This window comes from Siniperca chuatsi, linkage group LG13 (genome assembly GCF_020085105.1).
Source record: "Siniperca chuatsi isolate FFG_IHB_CAS linkage group LG13, ASM2008510v1, whole genome shotgun sequence".
In the NCBI taxonomy this organism is placed as follows: domain Eukaryota; kingdom Metazoa; phylum Chordata; class Actinopteri; order Centrarchiformes; family Sinipercidae; genus Siniperca; species Siniperca chuatsi.
The window spans coordinates 3233908-3254918 of NC_058054.1; the positions used below are offsets into that span (position 1 = coordinate 3233908).

The 21011-nt window shown below is 39.6% G+C and overlaps 1 protein-coding gene across 2 annotated transcripts in view; it reads left to right on the forward strand.

Moving 5' to 3' along the window:
- Window positions 1-21011, forward strand: part of adcy8 (adenylate cyclase 8 (brain)) — a 100576-nt gene that overhangs the window by 75305 nt on the left and 4260 nt on the right. For both annotated transcript variants that reach the window (XM_044219928.1, XM_044219929.1), the window contains 7 exons: window positions 252-341; window positions 1697-1869; window positions 4231-4309; window positions 12113-12271; window positions 16215-16361; window positions 18806-18898; window positions 20511-20625. In XM_044219928.1, the coding sequence (XP_044075863.1) occupies window positions 252-341; window positions 1697-1869; window positions 4231-4309; window positions 12113-12271; window positions 16215-16361; window positions 18806-18898; window positions 20511-20625 (856 nt within the window). The remainder of the gene's footprint in view (window positions 1-251; window positions 342-1696; window positions 1870-4230; window positions 4310-12112; window positions 12272-16214; window positions 16362-18805; window positions 18899-20510; window positions 20626-21011) is intronic.

Below are 21011 nucleotides of genomic sequence, written 5' to 3' on the forward strand. Positions count from 1 at the left end.
TAACAGATCAGCTGTTTATTAATATGAAAATATTTCTCATTCTTTCTTTAAGAGGTCGGAAACATGCAGCTTCCTGCAGAGAGTGTCATCCTGTTTTTCTCACAATGAGCTGTGAATTTCTGACACAAACAACTTGAAAGATTAAGAGCTTGATGAAAAAATGTATGAAGAGTAATTCCTGGTATTTTGACACTGACCCTGCATCAGTTTAATACTGTACAACACTAATCCCCCCTGATGGTCTCTCACAGCTGTGGTGCGACTTCGACAAGTCCAGCACCTTTAGGAACCAGACGTACAACGAGTCGGCCTCCATCCCAGACATCTGCTTCTACCCAGAGGTACCGACTAAACGAGGTGTCTGAATTTTGCAGTCAGGTCCATCTGTTGTGTTTTTTCACTTCTGCGACAGCGGCAAAACGATGAATTAAACATCCTCGACATCTGCTCGCACCCAGAGGGAGGTCTCGCCTCAGACAAAGGCGACTAATCGAGCCATCAGAACGTCACAGAGAAAACATCCATTATGTTATTTTGCTCACACAATATGCAGCTGATTGATGGACTCAATAAGGGAGCAACATTTTTGTAGCTCCAAGCTTGGGTTGAGTCATGTATCTTTGCATGTATATGTCACAACCTTATTTCCACCAGAGGGTCAGGAGAGCTCATGTGTGCAAATATGAGCTGTTTTTAGAAATATAAAAAAGAGTTATTGACTTTTTTAGGCTAGGATAAAGCCAGACTGGAATATTAGATTAGACACACAAACTAAAAACATGCAAATCTGAGGCCTTTGGTGAAGTGGAATGTCGACTATGCATTCTAATGTTTTATAGCCTGTAAAGGGGCACTCCACCAACTTTACACATAAAGGTCAGTTCATTGGTTATGGTTAACACTAATCAACCTGTGAAAACATTTGTATAATATCATCTGTGGCTCTGGAGGAGATTTGTCAAGTCTGAGGAAATAACCCCCTGATGATGTCATAGTGATGTCATCACAGTTATTTCAGTTTGGGCTTGGAGACTACAAATTAATAACGGAAAGCCTGTGTTACAAACTGGGGCCATTGAGTTTAAAAGATGTGGGTGTTTACCAGGCAAGTAGGGTCTAATGAAAAGATGCTATGGAGTTGCATTATGGGAAATGTAGTGTTTGGAGCTTGACCCACGCTAGCCGATATCTCGGCCTCTGCTGCTTTGATTTTGACCAGTCTTTTTAAAATCTGTCTCTTATTAGTTCCCCAAGATTATGGAAATGCAATAGTACATCATTGGAGTACCTCTTTAAGATTTTTTTTACACGAAGGAAGACTGAGGTATTGAACAGCCCTTTCATTATTTAAAGTCTTATATTCCAAAACCTGTGATCTTCCCTAGATTAACTTTATGCACTGATTACATTTTCAGTACATCGAAGTACAGTTGAGGATGATGTCATTTGTTTTGCAGGTATTTGGTCATAAACCAAAGCATTGGACAAATTAAATATTTGACCTGATGATGGCGCTAGATGAAAAGTCAGAGGATCACCAAAGTTATTATAATTCATCCTGAGGGGAACATGAATGTCTGAACCAAATGTCATGACAATCTTAGTCCACTTTGTACTTACTCTTAAAGTGGCGTAATCTGTTTAAGTGAAGGATGGACCTAATGATATTAACTACATCTTTCTTTGTTTTCCCCAGTATTTTGTGTTCACGGGGGTCCTGGCGATGGTGACGTGCGCGGTGTTCCTGCGGCTGAACTCCGTGTTGAAGTTGGCGGTGCTGCTGGTGATGATCGCCATCTACTCACTGCTGACCGAAGCTTTCTACACCTCGCTGTTTGTTCGCTACGACACCGTCCACCACAACACAGAGTGAGTGTTTCAGAAGGACATGTTCAGCAACCACATACGAGTGCAATGTCCGGGTGTCTACGTAGTTTGGATGTCGACATTTGGCCATGTAGTGTTTGGTTACATTGTAACCTTGGTTCTCTGAGTGAGAGCCAAGGTTACATGTAAGGAATCGAATTACAATTATTGAATCGTAGACATCATGAAACATTTTTACAGTAGACTGTAGACATCTTCTTGTATGAACAGTAACTCAAGAACAAAACATGATTGAAACTGACCACCTTTCTCTATTTGTGACTGAGACTTCATATGTACCATGTACAGCCAGTGATCTGATAAGATTTTATAGCACTGGCTGCAGAAGTGTTAATAGGATTGTAGGCAAATTGGTGAAACTAACTCCTTAATGGTTGCAAAGTTCATATTAACAAAGTACATGTGTTAAAGCAAAGACAGGTATTAATGTCTCGTCATTTTCTCACCTCATCCTCTACAAAAACTCATCAGGGAACCTCGGTGACCTTATTTCTGGACATAAATGTTGCAAATGTGAGAAAACTCATCTACAGATAGTACAGTGACCTTTACAGTGACAATACATGAGGGCATACTGAGCATATAACCATGTTAAGAAAAAAAAGCACTCGATGCAGAGGTTTCCATACAGGCTCCAAAGGGAGCTGATGGGAGTGAGATTCTTGGTTTAAGGCCTTCTGAGATACGAAAGAGAAGGTCGAGATAAAAAGACCTCAGAAGGAGAGGAACAATGACTTTGTATAACTTCCCCTGCAAAAAGTTCCAGACTCGAGTCATTTAGTGTAATATTTTATTTATTTGAGCGGAAATTCATGAAAACAGTGCTGTGAATGAGTTTCTGCCTCTGGAAAGTAGCATTAATACGATACTAACAGCATGTTCTATTTTAAAGAAAACTTTCCACACATATGCAGTGGCAGACGTTTTGTTTGTTTAGGTAAAAATCTATTTTAGTCTTGCCCAGTAAAATATTTTGCTGTCAGTTTTTCTCTGTCCAAAGATGATGTTGATTAAGCTGACTGTGAAAAATCAGGAAGATATCTCACAACATCCAAAATGATGATCTGAAAGTGATACTCCACCCAAACTATTAGCACTCTTTCTCTGTAGACTTGAAAAGTGGCTGAAAAGGTTTGCAGTTTTATCCTTCATGGAGCACGGAGGCTGTGGTTGGTTGGAATTCATGACGAGTTATAATGGATTCTGGTGGTGACAAGTTTTCAAAGTAGAAAAAAAGTAGAAAAAACACTCCTGCTGCATAAATAAAGCTCGTTATTTGTTCATATTGAGTAATAAAATAGGTTCAAATCAGAAAAAATAAAAACAATAAAAACATTTGCAGTGCAAACAGTGTGTAGTGTAATCCTTTATTGTTTTTTGTAGTTTCTCAGAGTAACTCCAGTATATCAGCAGGTCATTTTGTGTTTTCTCTCCATTTTTTTCTTTGTTTTCCATTACTGGAAACATTTAACAGCTGCACTGTAAGTGTTGCAAGAGGACCTTCTTTACAATACTTCAAGGATCAGTGTCTTCAGCAGCAGCATGACAAGTTTTGGTGCATGAGGGGACATAAAATTCGGATGAGAATCAGTTTAAATGAACCTGAGTACTGTAAGAAAAGCAGCAACTTTATCCTATTTGCACCCTGGATCAGCACATCCTGGCTTCTGTACTATGATTACTTCTTCTGTCTGTATGATTTATCTGGTGTGTGCTGTGACGCGTCTCAAATAACATGACACTTTGTGATGCAGCCAGTGTGTCTTGCACTTGAAGCGTAACCACAAGCATAGTCCTAAACTTTTGAAATGTTCATCCGTATGCGTAGTGCGTTCCAAATCCTCATATTTCCTTCTTTCTTTCGTTGTTTTCTGTGGTGTCATTTGGATACTAAAGATATCAAATGAAAACAAAGGATCTGTTTTTTTCACTTGTTTTGGGAGTCTAACTCTATGAAATGGCCAGAGCAGCATATCTACATCTCTCTGAGCTGTTAATCCTCAGTGAGCCTCAGATCAGCCTGGGATTCTGCAGGACTTCTAGCCCTTCTACAGTCTGAGCTGAAAACAAAGAGTCATGGAGGTTTTTTTCTCCATCGGGCCCCTGCTGTGCGGAACAAACTGAGCAGCCAGATTAAGCGAGGAAAATCAGTGCTGTCTTTTAAAAACACTTAAAAAAACGACATTTTTTAGGGTCACTTTTTGTTGGCCTGTGAACTGTTTCTTATTTTCTAAAATATTTTGCTGTAGTTTGATTTATAACCTGAACTACACTTTCCATCAATGAAATGATAGAAGAGCATCAAATGAACAAAACTCCTCCTCCTCTCTTTTGTTGCTACAGAAACTTCCTGGGGACCAAAGAGACGTCGTTGCTCCTGATGGCCATGTTCCTCCTCGCTGTGTTTTACCATGGCCAGCAGGTAAGACCACACCAGCTTCAACACTTCATCAGCAAAGTTTGATTCATTGCCAAATGCAATCCAGACAACGATCACCTGAGCATAACCAGACCGTAACCATAGATGTGTCAGATCAGAAAACCCTTGTGAGTTTTTCTGGAAAGCACTGGCGAATTATCTTGTTGTATGAGGACTTGTTGAAATACAGAGATCATTGTCTTTACAGACACACATAATTCTCCTTTCTTCTAAAAGGATTTCAGCAGTGTCAGATACTGTAGAGTTTGAGCTGTGAAAGGAAATGTAGTGACTAAACTTCATATGCAAGATAAGACTCTTACCACCATATTCTCCTCCCAAAAGGACTGCTTTACTGTTTTTCACTCATTTATCTGATGGAACTAACGGCTCTGCTGCACTGGCCTTTAACAAAGTCCAAAAATGAAAGCAGCAGATTCTCAAGACTAAAGAAGCTGGCGAGGTTGAGCTCTGCATGACTATAAATAATGTGAAGATATGGGTCGAAAAAATGGTGGACCTTCCCGTAAATAACAGAGTTAACAAGAGTGCAGTGGACCTGAGGAACACTGCGTCATTCTTGTTGCTAGGTAGCCATCTAATTAGAAGTCCTGATGGTACTCAAACAAGACAATGAGGACTCAAATTTCCCCAAATTAAAATCACCCTATGGAAAAATGTTTATCATCCTTCCAGCTGCTGCTGTATTTTTTTCTGTTTGACAACGATGGACAGTTTTGTGCACTATAGGTAAAGTTGAGAAATATTCATCATTTCACACTCGCCACTTCAGCTGCACCGTCTCCACCTTCGATATAACTTAACTAAGTCGGCCGTGATCAAAACATTGTCGCGGCAATGTGACGTTTCATCTAGTGCAGCATTTGGATAAAATAGGAGAGAAAACAACTACTTGATAGTTATAGAAATTAAGGGACTTACTAGTCTTTATGTGATCATGCGTGAACTAGCTAACATATGATACAAAGTGTATGTCCCTGTAAGACTCTCTCATTAATAATTTAACAATCCTTTATCGATTGCTTCTGTTGTACTTTGTTTTGTTTTTGGGGTTTTTGGTGCGGACGGCTCTATCACATGTCAATATGGTCAGAAATAACAACATCAACAAAAGTCTCTGGGAAACTTCCATCTTCGCATAAAAGATTCAGCTGAAGTCAACACCTAAACTCCTACCAGTTTCTGTAAAAAGCAAACAAGTGCTGCCAGCAGCAACATTGCAATTATATGGCTGAGCAGTTACCAGGACACCTCCTGTTCCGGTTTTGAATTCATATGTGTATATCAGAGCTGCGGACTGCAAACTCATCTGCAGTGACACCTGAAGACAAAATCTTGAGACATGACGTGGTGACAGTAAGTTCTGACTTTCTGCTGAAGAAATAGTTCAAATGACTATCGAGAGTAATGGTGGCACTGTTTCTCTAAACAGATATTGCTGTTGAAAATTTTAAGAAGTAATTTTTCAATTCTGTGAGCACCACAAACTAAACCCCATTCACCTCCATTGTATTGGGGCTGGAAAAAAACTCAGAAACAGATATCTTAAAACCTGGACAAGTAAAACCACAAGTGTCTCTAAGTCTAGATACTATACCACTAGGACAGCAGCTCCCAATGTGGAGTTTGGGATAAATCTCGCCAAGAGGTTGTACAATAAATCTGAGGGGTTGTGAGATAAATAAAGGAATCCGAAAGAAGAAAATACACTCTTTGGTTGAACAGCTCGTAAACATATGCAAGCTGTGACGAAGGGGTGCAACGCTTTAAGAGATTGGGAACCAACTCTTTAGTACCCAGCAGAAGCATTTCATCCATAATACCAGAGAAAACTATCCTGTCAGGTGTTATTGCTGTGTATTATCCGACCTGAGTGATTCTTCCTCAGATACAAAGAAAAACAGAAACAAACCATTTCATTTACACATCTGATACATTTTTATAAAGATGCAGTCCGAGTCAGCAGCCTGAAGGAAACTGGTATCACCGCGTTGCTTTCATGCTCTCTCTATGGCAACCTTTGATCACACGGTTCAGCGACAGTCAGAGATGAAGGTGAGACGGCCATAATTGAAGGTCCTTTGTAGCCCCATGAAAGTAGAAAGCAGCCACATTTGAAGTCATCCAGTGGCATATTGATTTTCCCAGGGCCAGTTCTACCACTTGCTTGGCAAAGCAGAGACAATGACAGCTCACAGCATGAGCTCTGTAAAGCTGTCTGTGTGAGATGCATCAGGCCAAGAGAAGCGAGTGCATATAAAAGAGACCGTTTACTCTTTGCAGGAAGGTCCAGTGTGCAAAATGTGATCCAGCTTTCTTTTTAATGCAGTGTTAATGGTTTGATATGTCAGGTTTAAACACAATGTGAACTCTGTAATTGGCTCTGTCTTTTCTGCAAAATACTCCAAATTACCTTTGGGTAACATCGGTACTGGCTGACAGAAAAGCACATTTCGTTTTCATTTCATCATGCTCAGACTCACAGCAGGTGTTTTTTACAACCTTGTCTCCTAAAAGTTACCTTCATATTCAGCTTGTGTTAGACCACCCAGAGTTGTTTTTTGTCAACACAGTGATAAAATGTTTGTATAAATTTTTTTTATAATAGTCTGCATTTCAAATATATTTTGGAGGAAAGACTTGAGTTAGATATTTTAAAAGTCAATGCCAACTCAAACCATGAGACTGGGTTGCTTGGACCTTTCGACCTTTTTGAGAAAGCAGCATAAACAGCAGCTGCATGCGGCTCCAACAGCAAATGTAAATATACTTTCCATATAATTTCCGCAATGCTGGAATTATAGGTCTCCGAAGATAACTCCTGTTGGGAAGTTTTCTCTACTTTTTGCCACAAGAGATCTTCTAGTAGAGCATAGGAAACTAAATTCCTCTTCGTGGCACGTAATATTGTTGCCCATCTTGTCATTGTCCCGTCCATTTACTTTGATAAATCCAAATTCTTTTGTTTCACAGATGGAGTGGTTTGTTTACACTGTCACTGGGGTGAAAATGATTTCCGTGTCTTGATTTCTTCTATGTTTTCTTTACATTGTGTTTTCCTAAACATGACGATGCTTCTTAGTGGACACGCACTTTATACCCCCAATCTGGACATTTATAAAGAAATGTGAACATGTCTGAACGAAACCTACATTTTCTTATGTTCAGCTTTATAGCTTCCATTTCAAAAACTCCTTCACCTGAGAAATGCAGTTTTCTTTTTAAAGATTCGAGTGGTCCATCCTTGTAGTGCCATGTAGATAACACTGGATCATGAATACAGTAGTGTATCATTGTGTCAGACAACACTGTTGACTATTTTCTGTAGCCTTTTCTATTAAAACAACATGACACATTGAATCCTTTTAGCCATAGTTTAGTAGTCAATGTATGTTTGCTGCCCCTAGTGGTCGATACATGTGTCATTTCCATTTGTGTCATTTTGTTTCATTTAAATACATCTGCCGTTACCACCAGTTACCACAAGGTGTCACCAAATCAGCACTGAAATCTTAAGAATTGTAACTTTAAGGCAGATTTTGATTTCTTTATGGCTCATTACCACTCAGGCAGCTACTTGAGCCCAAAAATACAAATTTGGGCCAAGTGGTAGAACCTTGGCAAGAGTAGAGAGGAACTTCAAGAAATAAGACTTAACTGGGTATTGATCTGCCAGGTCAAAATAAAGTGAAACAACATTTGCAACAGTCATCTGCTCCTTTGGAAACACAGCCACTCCTCTTTGTATAGCAGTGAACTACAGCCTCCTGAGGCTGACTAACAGTAATCACAAATCTCACATTTCTAGAGGGGAGTAGGTTTGAAATCACAGACAGAAATACAGAAACATGTAGCGATGATGTAAAACAGACGTAATATATCACCAATACTGAAGCAGCTTCATCATTAGGCTTCTGGAACAAGAACAAGGCTTTTCACTCCTTTGTAGCTGAAAACTCACAGTGTCGTCTGTTGTTGGGAAAATACGCAGAGGGTGTTAAAACGTTAGTTAGTGCTTCTTTCAGAGGAGACATTTAAGTGATTTTATTGTGTTGCAAAGAAGAGCCTATTAGATCAGAAAGATGGATGAGACTCTTTCACTCTTTTATTCTTCTTCTCAGCCTTTTTCATTACAAGAATCTCAGTGAAGCTCTCATTCAGTGCTTGTTAAATATGAGTGTCATGTATGATGTCTTCACATTTACCCACAAGACATTTGCACACATTTTCCCTTTACATAATGGTGAAGCTGCACGTACACAACTTATTATGTGAGCCTGAAAAATAAAAGATACAAAAGAATAAACAGATAGATGATTACAGTACAATTTTAAGCTCACAGGGATGAAGGCTCTTCTAACTGGATTATTGTGCATTTAAATATAAGCAATAACATAATGATAAAGTTAATGTATTGCGTTAAGTGTTTTTTTGACACTTTCATATGTATTCTGCCATGTGACGTTGATTTTTGTTTCTTTAGAAGCAGCAGAGGAAACTGTCTCTTTACATAATAAACTACTAACAGGAAGAACACTGAAGCCAGATGAGGTTGTTCTTCATGAACACTGCTTCCTGTCAGAGCAGTAATTACATTATCAAGCACAGGGAACATGAAGCATTTCATTACAAAGCTGCAGACAAGGCTCTTATTTTGAAATGATTAGGGTTTTTTGTTTTGACACCTCACTTTTCTGTTGAATCGTTTTAAGACCAGTAGATTAGTTGAGGTTGTTACCTAATGGTACCAGTAATACAAGAAAAAGAAATCAAATAATTGAATAATTTTTTTACAGAGTAATTACAGAATTAATGTAATAACAAGTCTTCAAACCTAAACAACAAAATAGGCCATATTTCATGTAACCTATGGTTAAGGTTTGGTTAAGCTTAAAAACTACTTGGTAAAAGTTAGAGTAAGATCACAGTCATGTTTAAATGTTGATAGCAGGCAGACAACCACAGTCTCCGACGTCCAAGTCAGACACTTTTCTGTGTCCTACCATCTGCCCAGGTTTTGCGGTGGTATAACAACAAATAACATCACTCAGCTTGATGTTTGAACTATCTAGCTTTGTTTTGGTCCTTCATTTTACTAAGGTGAAATGATAATAAAAACTGAAAGTAGATGCAGGAGTGCTGTGAAAACGGGCAGCTTTTTGGGTCATAAGGGATTTTAGCAAAGCGAGAAAAGCTGTACTGTCGGCTGGAGCCATAGCTTATTTCGTCTACTCTTGCCAGTTCCAAAGGTAACAAAACGTATGAACAAGAGGTCGCTTGCCAGGAAAATAGGTCATTATAAGTGTTTGAACAAACATCAGACGTGTCAGGTTTTTTTGGGTGAAGATGGTCTCATAATAATAATAATAATAATAATAATAATAATGATGATATTTGTATTTTTGTAACACTTTTCCAAGCTAAGTTACAAAGTGTTAAACAGTTAAACAAACAGGGTAAATGAAAGTGGCAATCATTAAGATTTTAGTCCTGGTTGGTTTGGCGACACCAAGTTACTGCTGGTAACAGCAAATGCGGTTTAATACTACAGGTCATTTTAATAAAGAAGTTTTTCCATCATTCTGTGAGCAACCGTGATCTGATTTTATGCATGAGTCTGCCAACAGCAGGGCGCAGTGAAAGGAGTTACCTTGCTGACAGGTTGGAGGTGTGCAGCCTGTCGCCTGCAGCTCTTCATCTAACAGCTCTGGCTGCTCCTTGTTCCATTACTCCCTGCAATATTTCAAACTGATCCGCTGCCAAAAATGACAAAAATGACCGTTGTCTTGTTATGTAGACGTATTTCTGATGAACGACAGCGTCAAGCTCACTGACAAACACATTGCATTTCTTGTGACTACTTCATAATAAGAGTCAGCTCGTGTTTCACCAGATAAATGCTGTTAATGTGCAGCTGCAGCAGTAGGAAATGTTTGCATTAGCAGTAACTTAATACAGCATTTTTCCAGGGAATGTCCCACAGATACCCAGTTCGTAAAACTGACAATATACAAATATTGCAATAATTTCATCAGTGGGCCATAGGCTCAATCACCATTGTGTTACCTCATTCTGCCATAGATAGTGACTTAACAGACATATATTTAAATGAAAATCTTCAAGATTGCCACTTTAAGAAGAGAACACAGAATAAAACAGTAAAACAATGAGGAGAATACAAAAAACAAAACAGGTTACAATTATTTTCAAGAATTAAATTCAAGAAAAAGCTTTCTGATAAAAATGAGTTTTGAATATAACAAATCCCTAGAGTTGGCCATTTTGTTGAAGGATTACATGTTGATCTTAAAAAGTGTGAGTGTTTCATGAGGTCTAAAATGCATATTACATATAAAAGGTCCAAAGTCACAGTAAGTGTTTGTGTCTGTGTTTAATATCCTCATATATTTGAACCCCAGCTGGGTAAAAGGCTGTCAGATCAGAACATTATTCAGCAGGAAACAAGATAAGAGCAGCTCTAATGCTGAGTAAAATGTTTATTAGGAGCAAGTGTTTTTTCTATACTTCTCTGAGGGTTATTAGAAGTCATTTTGAATGAAAGTGTCACCCAGCTGTGTGCTGCGGAGGTCATGTTGGTTAACGCCTGAACGACCCGTCATTTCACTGGCCACCATCTCATTATCCCACATCCAAACCAGCGCTGCAGGCTTTGCATTCTTAATTAGAAAAACTGAAAATGAGACTGAAGTTTTGGACTCACTTACATGATTAAGACTAATTGATACCAGGATTAATCACAAAACTGTTTGCGCCAATCACCATAGAAAGACCTCACAGGCTTATCTCCCTGCCCCCAAAATTAATTTTCAATATCAGGGATTTTCCCACCCCCCTCTCTCCTACAAGTACAAACCAAATGGTACCGACTTTTGTTTGGCTCTAATGTATTCAAATGACATTGTATTAATTGTGCATTCAGAAAAGCAATTTGTGTTACCCAATATAATCCTTTTGCTGCACTTCTGATAGATCGCACTCTCTTGTGTTCCATAATTGATCCAACCTTTAAGAGATTTTTTAATTTAGCCGTTCATTATAGAACCGCGGCTCGACCTTTCCATCATCTAAATGATATAAACGACAGATTTCCCCTTTTTCTTTGATTACATTTCTAAGAAATTAAGCAATTAACAAAATCTTAGGCCTGTCTGGAAAGGAGTAGGGATTTTCAGGTCTTGAGAGGCTTGAGAAGTAGTACCAAATGTTTGGAGAAAATGGAAAATTATACTGAATTGTCCTAGTTATTATTTTCTGTGAAGAGTAAGCTCTAGTCCCTGTATCAGGCAGCGTTAGCAGGGCCAGGATGAGTATCTGTATGAATCATACAAATGTTGAACTTCAGTAGATTTGTCAGTAGACAGAGAAGAAAATAAGATTTAAAACCGAGCTTCCAGGGGCTTTAAAAGAGAAGTATTTCTCTATAACATAAAATATTTATGACTAAATATGATATTGGTCCCCTTAGCAGAACAATATGGACTTGAAAGAGACTGAACTGAGAGAAGAGACAGAGGAGGTGATGATCATTTGGGGAGTAGAGGGTGACATGGGAGTGGATTTTCACTCCTGTCTCAATCCCACTCCCATAAAAGTACTCCTGTCCCATCTCAATCAATGACAGAGTAAAAAAAATCAGTATGATTCCCGTCCTACCTGCTCCTGTTGACTTTTTTCCCTGTCCTGTCCCAGTCCCGTGATGAACAGTTATGACAAGAATACTTTGCTAACTTTTTTTGGTAATTTTTGTGTTTCTTCCGTCTTTAGCTGGAGTACACAGCCCGGCTAGACTTCCTGTGGCGCGTCCAGGCCAAAGAGGAGATCAACGAGATGAAGGAGCTGCGAGAACACAACGAGAACATGCTGAGGAACATCCTGCCCAGCCACGTGGCCCGACACTTCCTGGAGAAGGACCGGGACAACGAGGTCTGCACAAAACCCAGTCACACATTTGAATTTTTCCTCACAGGAAAATTGTCTCCAACAGTATTATCATGTGACATTAACTTTATTTTGACAAAAGAAAATCAGTGAATACAGTGGACTGTTCTCTGTGATGGATTAACAAACTAATCTGAAGGCAGGAAATCAATGTGATCTTAAGGAACATTCCAGTTTATTACAAGTTTTGTCTTATTTTTGTAATTTTGTCAATCATTTGTATCAATAACTATAACATTGTACTCACCGAAGTAATTATTGAGATCTGGGAACACTGTGACATCACTATGATGAAGCCTGACTAGTCAAGAAACACGAGCAGTCAGATGATCGGACAGGTTGGAAACAAACCAACAGTTTATCCAGATGATCTAAACCGCTTCATTCGGAGGTCAAACTGAAAGTGAGCGCACCTGAAATGTCGGAAAACTGTCGGTCTGTAAAATGTGATGGATGTTTACAACAGAGAGTTTGGGCAAAAAGTTTGCCGTTCACCTTTGTTGTCCTCTGCCAAATAAGTTTGTCTAACCTGGAGGTTTGTTTCCAACCTGCCAGACTTCTCTTCAGCAATGTTGCTGAATCTCAGCTGTTAATTTTGTGAGTAAAATGTAATTAATACTGAAAGAAATGATGGACAAAGCTAGGAAAATAAGACCCAAGTGCAGGACTTCCTTTGTCGACCACTGATGAGGTGAGGCCAAATCTAAGCACAATAGCGACTCTGAAGCTCAGTATTTCAGTACGCAGCTCAGAGTTTTTATAAAGCAGCACCTCCTCTCCCACATCTGCATGTTTCAACACATTTCTCACTGCAGACCTGCTCTAAAATTAGTCCCCTGCGTTCATTTCGTTCTTGCTTTTTGCATAACCTGTAAGGAGAGGAATAACAATTACAATTACAATCCGTTCCCTGAGCCTCGGTGTTCCAGCCCAAGAAGAAAACAAAAGCCTCCATAATTGCTTTTCAAACAACTTTGCAGAGAGAGAGAGGGAGCGAGAGAGAGAGAGGGAGCGAGAGAGAGAGGGAGAGGGAGAGAGGGAGCGAGAGAGAGAGAGAGAGAGAGAGAGAGAGAGAGGGAGAGAGAGAGAGAGAGAGAGAGAGAGAGAGAGAGAGAGAGGAGAGAGAGAGAGAGAGAGAGAGAGAGAGAGAGAGAGAGAGAGAGAGAGAGAGAGAGAGAGAGAGAGAGAGAGAGAGAGAGAGAGAGAGAGAGAGAGAGAGAGAGAGAGAGAGAGAGAGAGAGAGAGAGAGAGAGAGAGAGAGTGAGAGAGAGAGAGAGAGAGAGAGAGAGAGAGAGAGAGAGAGAGAGAGAGAGAGAGAGAGAGAGAGAGAGAGAGAGAGAGAGAGGGAGAGAGAGAGAGAGAGAGAGAGAGAGAGAGAGAGAGAGAGAGAGAGAGAGAGAGAGAGAGAGAGAGAGAGAGAGAGAGAGAGAGGGAGAGAGAGAGAGGGAGCGAGAGAGAGAGCGAGAGAAGGAAGTGGCGGGGCGGTTCGTTCAGCCGGGGAGCTTTTTCTTGGTTGCATGCATTTCATTTGATGTTAATAACATGTTGTCAGTCAGCAGCAGAGAACACATTGATTTGTCTCTCCGTCGAAGCAGTGACTCAGCTCCCAAACTCTGCAGAGTCAGACTTTACAAAGTTTCTCTTTTTGTTCACCTTATCGCTGCTGCCCTTTTCCTTTTGTACGTCTAATTTCCTTTGAATAGTGCTGTTCTGCATTCGTTAAAGGTCTAGAATGGGAACACACACATTAACACACAAATATGCTGGGTCTTATGTAAAGCTGGTACGTGTTTGTGCATGTTGTAACCCATTTACTTCTGAATTACATGAACTTTACATCACCACTAAACCTGTCTTTTAAATCGTACCATAGTGCTTTACATCCTGGAATGTGTTCTTGATTAATATGACATACAGTACATAGCTAAAAGTAGGTGGACACTTAAACATGGCTGCAGGGATTTGCCCCTTATCAGCCACAAGAGCGTTAATGATGGGTGATCAGGTCTGGCTCTCAGTCGGCGTTCCAGTTCATCCCAGAGGTGTTGGATGGGGTGGAGGCTCTGTGCAGGCCAGTCATGCTCTTCCACACCAAACTGGGAAAAGCGTTTCTGTGTGGACCCGGCTGTGTGCACCGGGGGCATTGTGACACAGGAAAGGGTATTCCCCAAACTGTTGCCACAAAGTTGGAAGAACACTGTTGTCTAAAATATAATTGAGTGCTGTTTCAGTTTAATTTAACTGAAACGAACCATTTCCACCGAACTCTACCTGTCTGAATGCATAGTGCCAACTGTAGCGTTCCCCTTCCACCAAAGCCAGACTGCCAGATAGTGAAGCGTGATTCATCACTCCAGACAACACCTTTCCACCACTGCTGAGTCCAGTGGCAGTGAGCTTTACATCACTCCTGCCGACGCACATGGTGATCTGAGGCTTGTGTACCGCCGCTCGCTCATGGAATTCCCATGCCATGAAACTACTGACGCTCAGTTCTTGTGCAGAAGTTGCTTCCTGAGGCAGTTAAGAATTCAGCAGCAAGTGTTGCAACAGAGGACAATTGATTTTCCAATTCTGTGAGCTTGTGTTGCTTATCGGTTTGCAGCTAAGCTGCTGTTACTCCTACACATTTCCACTTCACAGTAACAGCACATACAGTTGACCGGGGCAGATCTAGCAGAGCAGAAGTCCGACAAACAGACTTATTGGAAAGAAGGCATCCTGTGCGAGTGCAGTATCCCCAGGGATGACCTCGTGTTTACGTTCAGTGCCAATGCAGGAAGTAGCGTGCCCCGTACGAAGCCAGGTGGAAAGTAAGGGTGTGGAGGTCGTCGTGGTCAAATTACAGACCTGCAATGTTAAGTCTACCGCCTTTTTAGTAACCATGACCACTGTCTTTCCCTAACCTTATCCGTAGCGTAGTTGCAATGCACAGAAATAGTAGAAAGTGATAATTTTTAAAATGTGTGAAAACTTAATAATCAAATCAATTATCAAATGATTAACATAATCAAAGGCTGGCTGATAACTTAAGTGTTACTCTATAATGAGCTGCCAGCAATTAAAAAAGTAAAGATGAGTTGACTTTGGGATGAATCTATTTAAATATCCATCACCAGGGTTTGATATTAGTTGAGACAAAAAATAAAGTAAAATATTTTAGCTTTTTTTTTTGTTGATTTCTTTCTTTCCCACTTTGTTCTCGTTTTCCAACTCGATAATGACTGATTGTATTGGTCGGCAGAGAGGACAGTTATCACACACCAGAGTCAAATTGCTGTATTGTCCTGATCTGTCCGCATCGGGCTCCTTCATTATCGACTCCTCCAATCTTCCGTTGCCTCGCGAACAAAAGGCAAGCGGCCAATGAATTATGAATGTCAGGAGAGGAGAGCTGATATCATTCTGCTCCCATGCCTGTTCCTAATTAAAAAGGACATGATTAAAAATGCATCCATTAGGGTAGGTTGGGTCCTAATCACTTGTTACATTATTAATCGGGCTGTTTATTGTTCCGTGATTTAGATACTGGAGCACTGGGTCATTAATAAGCTCCTACTCCCCTGAAGAGGTGTTGATGATCTTTGGAATTAATCAGTTTAACAGAAAGCTGAGAGTCATTTATATCAACATTTTAATTTTTAGGCTTTTTTTTTTGCTTTTATTCGGAGCAGCTCGCAGCAAGGGTTTCAGGGCCCTGCTCAAGGACACTTCAGCGGCACTTTCAGCTGCTGCAGGCATTAAACACATCCTGTAGAACTGTACTGCTTTTACTTAAATAAAGGATCTGAATACTTCTTCCACCGCTGTCCTTGCACTTCAAAGAAATTGTATATAAACAAAAAAACTGTGAATGACTGAAGCTATTTAGCATTTTCATCAAAAAAAGGTAACATAAGTGTTCAGTCTGTGACGTCTGTCCCCACAGGAGCTGTACTCGCAGTCCTACGACTCTGTGGGTGTGATGTTCGCATCCATCCCGGGCTTCGCCGACTTCTACTCCCAGACTGAGATGAATAACCAGGGAGTCGAGTGCCTGAGGCTCCTCAACGAAATTATTGCTGACTTTGACGAGGTGAGACTGCAGACTTTGAAGTGCACCCACTTCTACTTCAGCCCAACTTTTAAACATGCAGGGGACCGTCTGCGACGTCAACATCTTCCCTTTTTGATTAAAACGCCCATCTTCTGTCCCAGAACACTTCAGAAGTGATTAATGCAAAGGCAGAAACAACAGGAGAGCTCACGTCAGCATTTATCGCAGATAGAAAATACTTCAGAACAGACTAAACACTCAATGTACAAAATATTATGGACACTTATTTCATGAAGTACTGAGATGAGATCCAGGTATGAGCTTTCTTCCAGTACTGATTCCCTTTATGAGTTACAGAAGGATTTTTAAGCTTTGCAGTAGTTGTGAATGGCAGGACTGTGGTTTGTCAGTTCAGGATTCCCTCCAAAAATATGTTCATCTTTCTTTATCAGAAGAACATATATTATTATATATTTTCTCACAGATCTTCTAATAAAGGAAAAGAAGTTCAAAGTCAACTGAAATAGAAAATCCCTGTCGAGTTACAAATATCTTTGCAAAAAAAGTATGTACTATTAAAAAAGTAAAGTACAGTACTTTATCAAAACATTTTTAGGTGAATACACTAAAAATATAAGAGCAGTGTATTCACACTCCCATGTTAGTCAATTTGTCGGTCAGTCAGTTAGGCCGTGGAGTCGCTGTGTCATTGTTTAGCGTAGCTTTCCCAGTTTAGGAGACTAGAGGAGTAACGAGGGTTTGAACGTCCCTCCCTCTTGAAGCCGTCCTGCTGTGGATAACTCACTTTCTACTCATGACACATCTGGCTTATTTAGGTCAGGCTTGAAGTCTAAATTCAGGATATCTTTAAATTCAGGATTTACTTTTCAGGAAAGTACCCCTTGCCTCTATTCCTTAGACTGCTTAAACTGAAATTTAGCATTTTAAAAGTGAAATGAAATACAAGTAGATGAAAAAGCTTGTCAGTAATTCTCCCTGCATCAGTTTAAGTATGAGTTAGCATGCTTGCTGAAGTTTCCTAAAGCTCTGGCACATCTTGGTCCCCTGTGGACTGACTGAAGTGTAGAGGAACTCGTGGTCCTGAATGAGCCTCTGAACTGAACTGAGTTTTTGACAGAAAATGTCAAAGTCTCCTAATAAGAGCCGAGATAGACACCAGCTGAGCTCTGTGCTGCCTCAGGCCACACTCCTCACTTTCACACACTTTTTCCTCAAACGCAAACAGACTTTTCTCCATCAGGGAACTCGCCTTGAGTGACAGAGATTAAGGCGACAGAGTCACTCATAATATTAGAAGCAGTGAATAAGATCAGAATAGCAGAGACAGTTAGCAGAGCAATTTATCACGTGTAAGGATCTGAAACTGAATATTTTCCACAACAACTAATCACAAGTTCTGGTATATCTGCTGATTTGAAACGTCCCATTTCTTTTACAGTCTGCTGCTGTAGCTCAGAATAATCGTGGTGTTGAACTGTTGTTAGTGCTTTCTGTTGCTGGGGCTCATTGTTTTAGTCAGTCGGGTGGGCAGGATTATACTGTCTTTTTTCCTGGAGATTTCTCTCAATGCTGTTTCAGTAAATGGTACTTCTAGATGGCCATGTTAGCGCTCATGCTGAGTACACAATTCATCCTCTATGCTGCATTTATATATGGCTGGAGGCAGGAAGTTGAAAGAGGAAAATATCATAACTGACATTTGTGCTCTCGAGTTGCCAAGGTGGAATGAAGTGTGACGCGAAGCTGCTTACAAACACCAAAAACAGTACAGCTTGGCCGAACTAATGTCTGTGTATCTATATGTTTATTGATTTGAAAACGTGTCGTGCTGAAAATCTAATTCAGAAATTCAGTCTTGTAAAAATTTTATAACTTTGCCATCAGCTGACCACAATGTCTTCAGAATAACTGAGACCAACCTGCTGATAATGTTGAGCAAAAGTTTTTTTGAGATCACAAAAGTTAGATCCACAGACCCTGTGGATCCTTTTCCTTCAGCTGAACTCAAACAAATCAGAGATCCGTGTCATCGGTTCCCAACACATGGTAAACCAAAATCTGCCATCTGCTGGTTCCCTGTTGGATTGCATTAAGCCTGATGCAAAGAATCTTGGCATCTGGTTCGATAATGATTTAAGTTTTGAGCAGCACATCACAAAGCTTGTGCAATCGTGTGTTTATCGTCTTTGAAATATTTCAAAGAAAGCCTTTCCTGATTTTACTTGAGTTTTAATTTTCTTTAAACTGTCTTTTACTTACTTAAAAAGGTTTTTCTTGTTTTGTTTCTTGTTCTTTTACAACCAGATGGTTTTATGACTTGTGTGTTTTATTTTGCTGCCTTTGTGAAGCACTTTGTAACATGGATTTTGAAAAGTGCTCTATAAATAAAGATTCTTCTTCTTATTATTATTATGTAAACACTTACTGATGTTCAGAATCTCTCATTGTGCCAATTTTCATAGTTGCTTGGTGAGGAACGTTTCCAGGACATCGAGAAGATCAAGACGATTGGCAGCACCTACATGGCCGTCTCTGGTCTATCGCCTGAAAAACAGGTGAGATCGTCCAGGTTCATTTTAACTCGACTCACTGCTTGTTTCTAGCCTGCATGCTGTTCCAGATGAGTGTGAGCACTGAGGAGGGAATTTCATGTGGTGCTTTTCTGGGTTGATGGTTACCTGCAGTGTGTCTTTTTTGTCTGTAGATGAACATGTTGTACATTATTAGATCGTGCTGTGCCTTTATTATACATTAAAAGTAATCATGTTTATATTGTATTTTAGACTGTATTTTAGACTGTACTTCATCATCAACCAGTAAACCCACTTGGTACTTGACACTTAGTTTATCTTATACTTATACCGACAGGATACCTAATTTATTTCTGACCTGTTTTATAGTGTTTATAGAGTATCATATCATTTTCTAGTACTTTCTCCTGTGTGCACTGACGTAAAGATGAGCTACTGTAACAAAGAGTTTCCCTACGGGGATCAATAAAGTATTTCTGATTCTGATTCTGATTCTGATTATATCAGTATATCATTTATTATTTGTGGTATAGACCAAAAATGGGAGAAAATTGTTATATTATTGCAGATTTCTAAACCTTCTTTAATTTGATCCATATTGTCTTCACTGCCACTGGAAACATGTAGCAGAAGAGAAAAAAAAAGCCCAAGCAGCTGACAAATGACAGTTTTGTGGTCACCTCATGGCATCACGTCCATGTAGCCCCAATGTGTTGTTATATATTTTGAGGAGGTTGTAAAGGGCTGGGTATTGTTTGAATTTTTTAATACTTTAATACATGATAGGTTTCAGTACCAATACTAATAAAATACCTTTCGACATCTTTGTCATTAATATTAACATGTTTTTTTCTGCAAAACCACCTTTTCACTTAATCCTCTGTATGCCATCTTCATCGGTGAATACAGTGAGCATGTTTTATTTATAGTAACACAAATGTATTTATATAGCATCCAGATACAGGTTGAAAGTGCTGATGTGGGGCGTTCACACAGTATCTCATATCTGTCTGTAGACCATAAAATGTTTTTTTTGAAAGAAAAATTATTAATATTTTCAATAATTTACAATTACATACATACTGTGGACATTCAGTGAAAAAGGCACAAAAACTGTATTATAGTTTTATTTCTTACATTTTTCTGCTGTATTTATGTGTATAAATAAATAATAAATAACCCTTACCCTAAAACAATATTTTTACAAATAATAATATATTAATAATAATAATACTAATATTTATAGGCACCTTTGTCGTTTTTCTTGTATTTTGGGTTCTTGGCAGCTTTATACTTTGTTAAATTTACAAAATGAGAAATCTGACTTATAGCTGAGTTTGCCATGCATGTGAGGTGATACAAAATGTAAATGTACCACTGTGTACCTGAATATGCACCCAAAATAATACGTCAGTGACTTCTGCGTCCACCGCAGTGACAACAGGACTGTAGGTGCTACACATGAGCTGCAGTTCTGACTGCCGCGTTCTCTGACACATCGACACACTTCATCTCTCATCTCTCATCTGACAAATTTCCAGCTTCATCTCTGGCCCTCCAGCTGGTCCTGACGTCAGCCGAGTCCTGACGTTCAGCTGACTCAGACTCTTCTTCTCTTCTCCTTTGCCTTCCACAGCAATGTGAAGATAAATGGGGTCACCTGTGTGCGTTGGCCGATTTCGCCATCGCCCTCAACGAGAGCATCCGGGAGATCAACAAGCACTCGTTCAACAACTTCGAGCTGAGGATCGGTAAGAGCTCCGTGGAGATTCATTCTTTTGTTACCTCTCTTTTTAACTCGGATTATGGAGTATGCTTCCTCTTAAATCTTGCCTTGCTGAGTAAATTTTCTCTTTTGTCTGTCTTCCGCTTCATCTCATCACATCTTTATCCCCATTTTAATAGTCTCTAATCTTTTTTAAGCCCATAACGAAAGGTGAAGGACGTTTCTGGTTGCAACCAGCAATTATTGTCGTTACTGATCAATTCATTATGTTCTTTGACCATGTATTGATCCTTAAGTCTCTAGAATGTCGAAAAATAGTAAGAAAATGCCCATGACAAGTTCCCAGCTCAAGAAGATCTGGTTTTATCCAACAAATAGTCCAAACCCAAAGATATTCAGTTTACAATGATA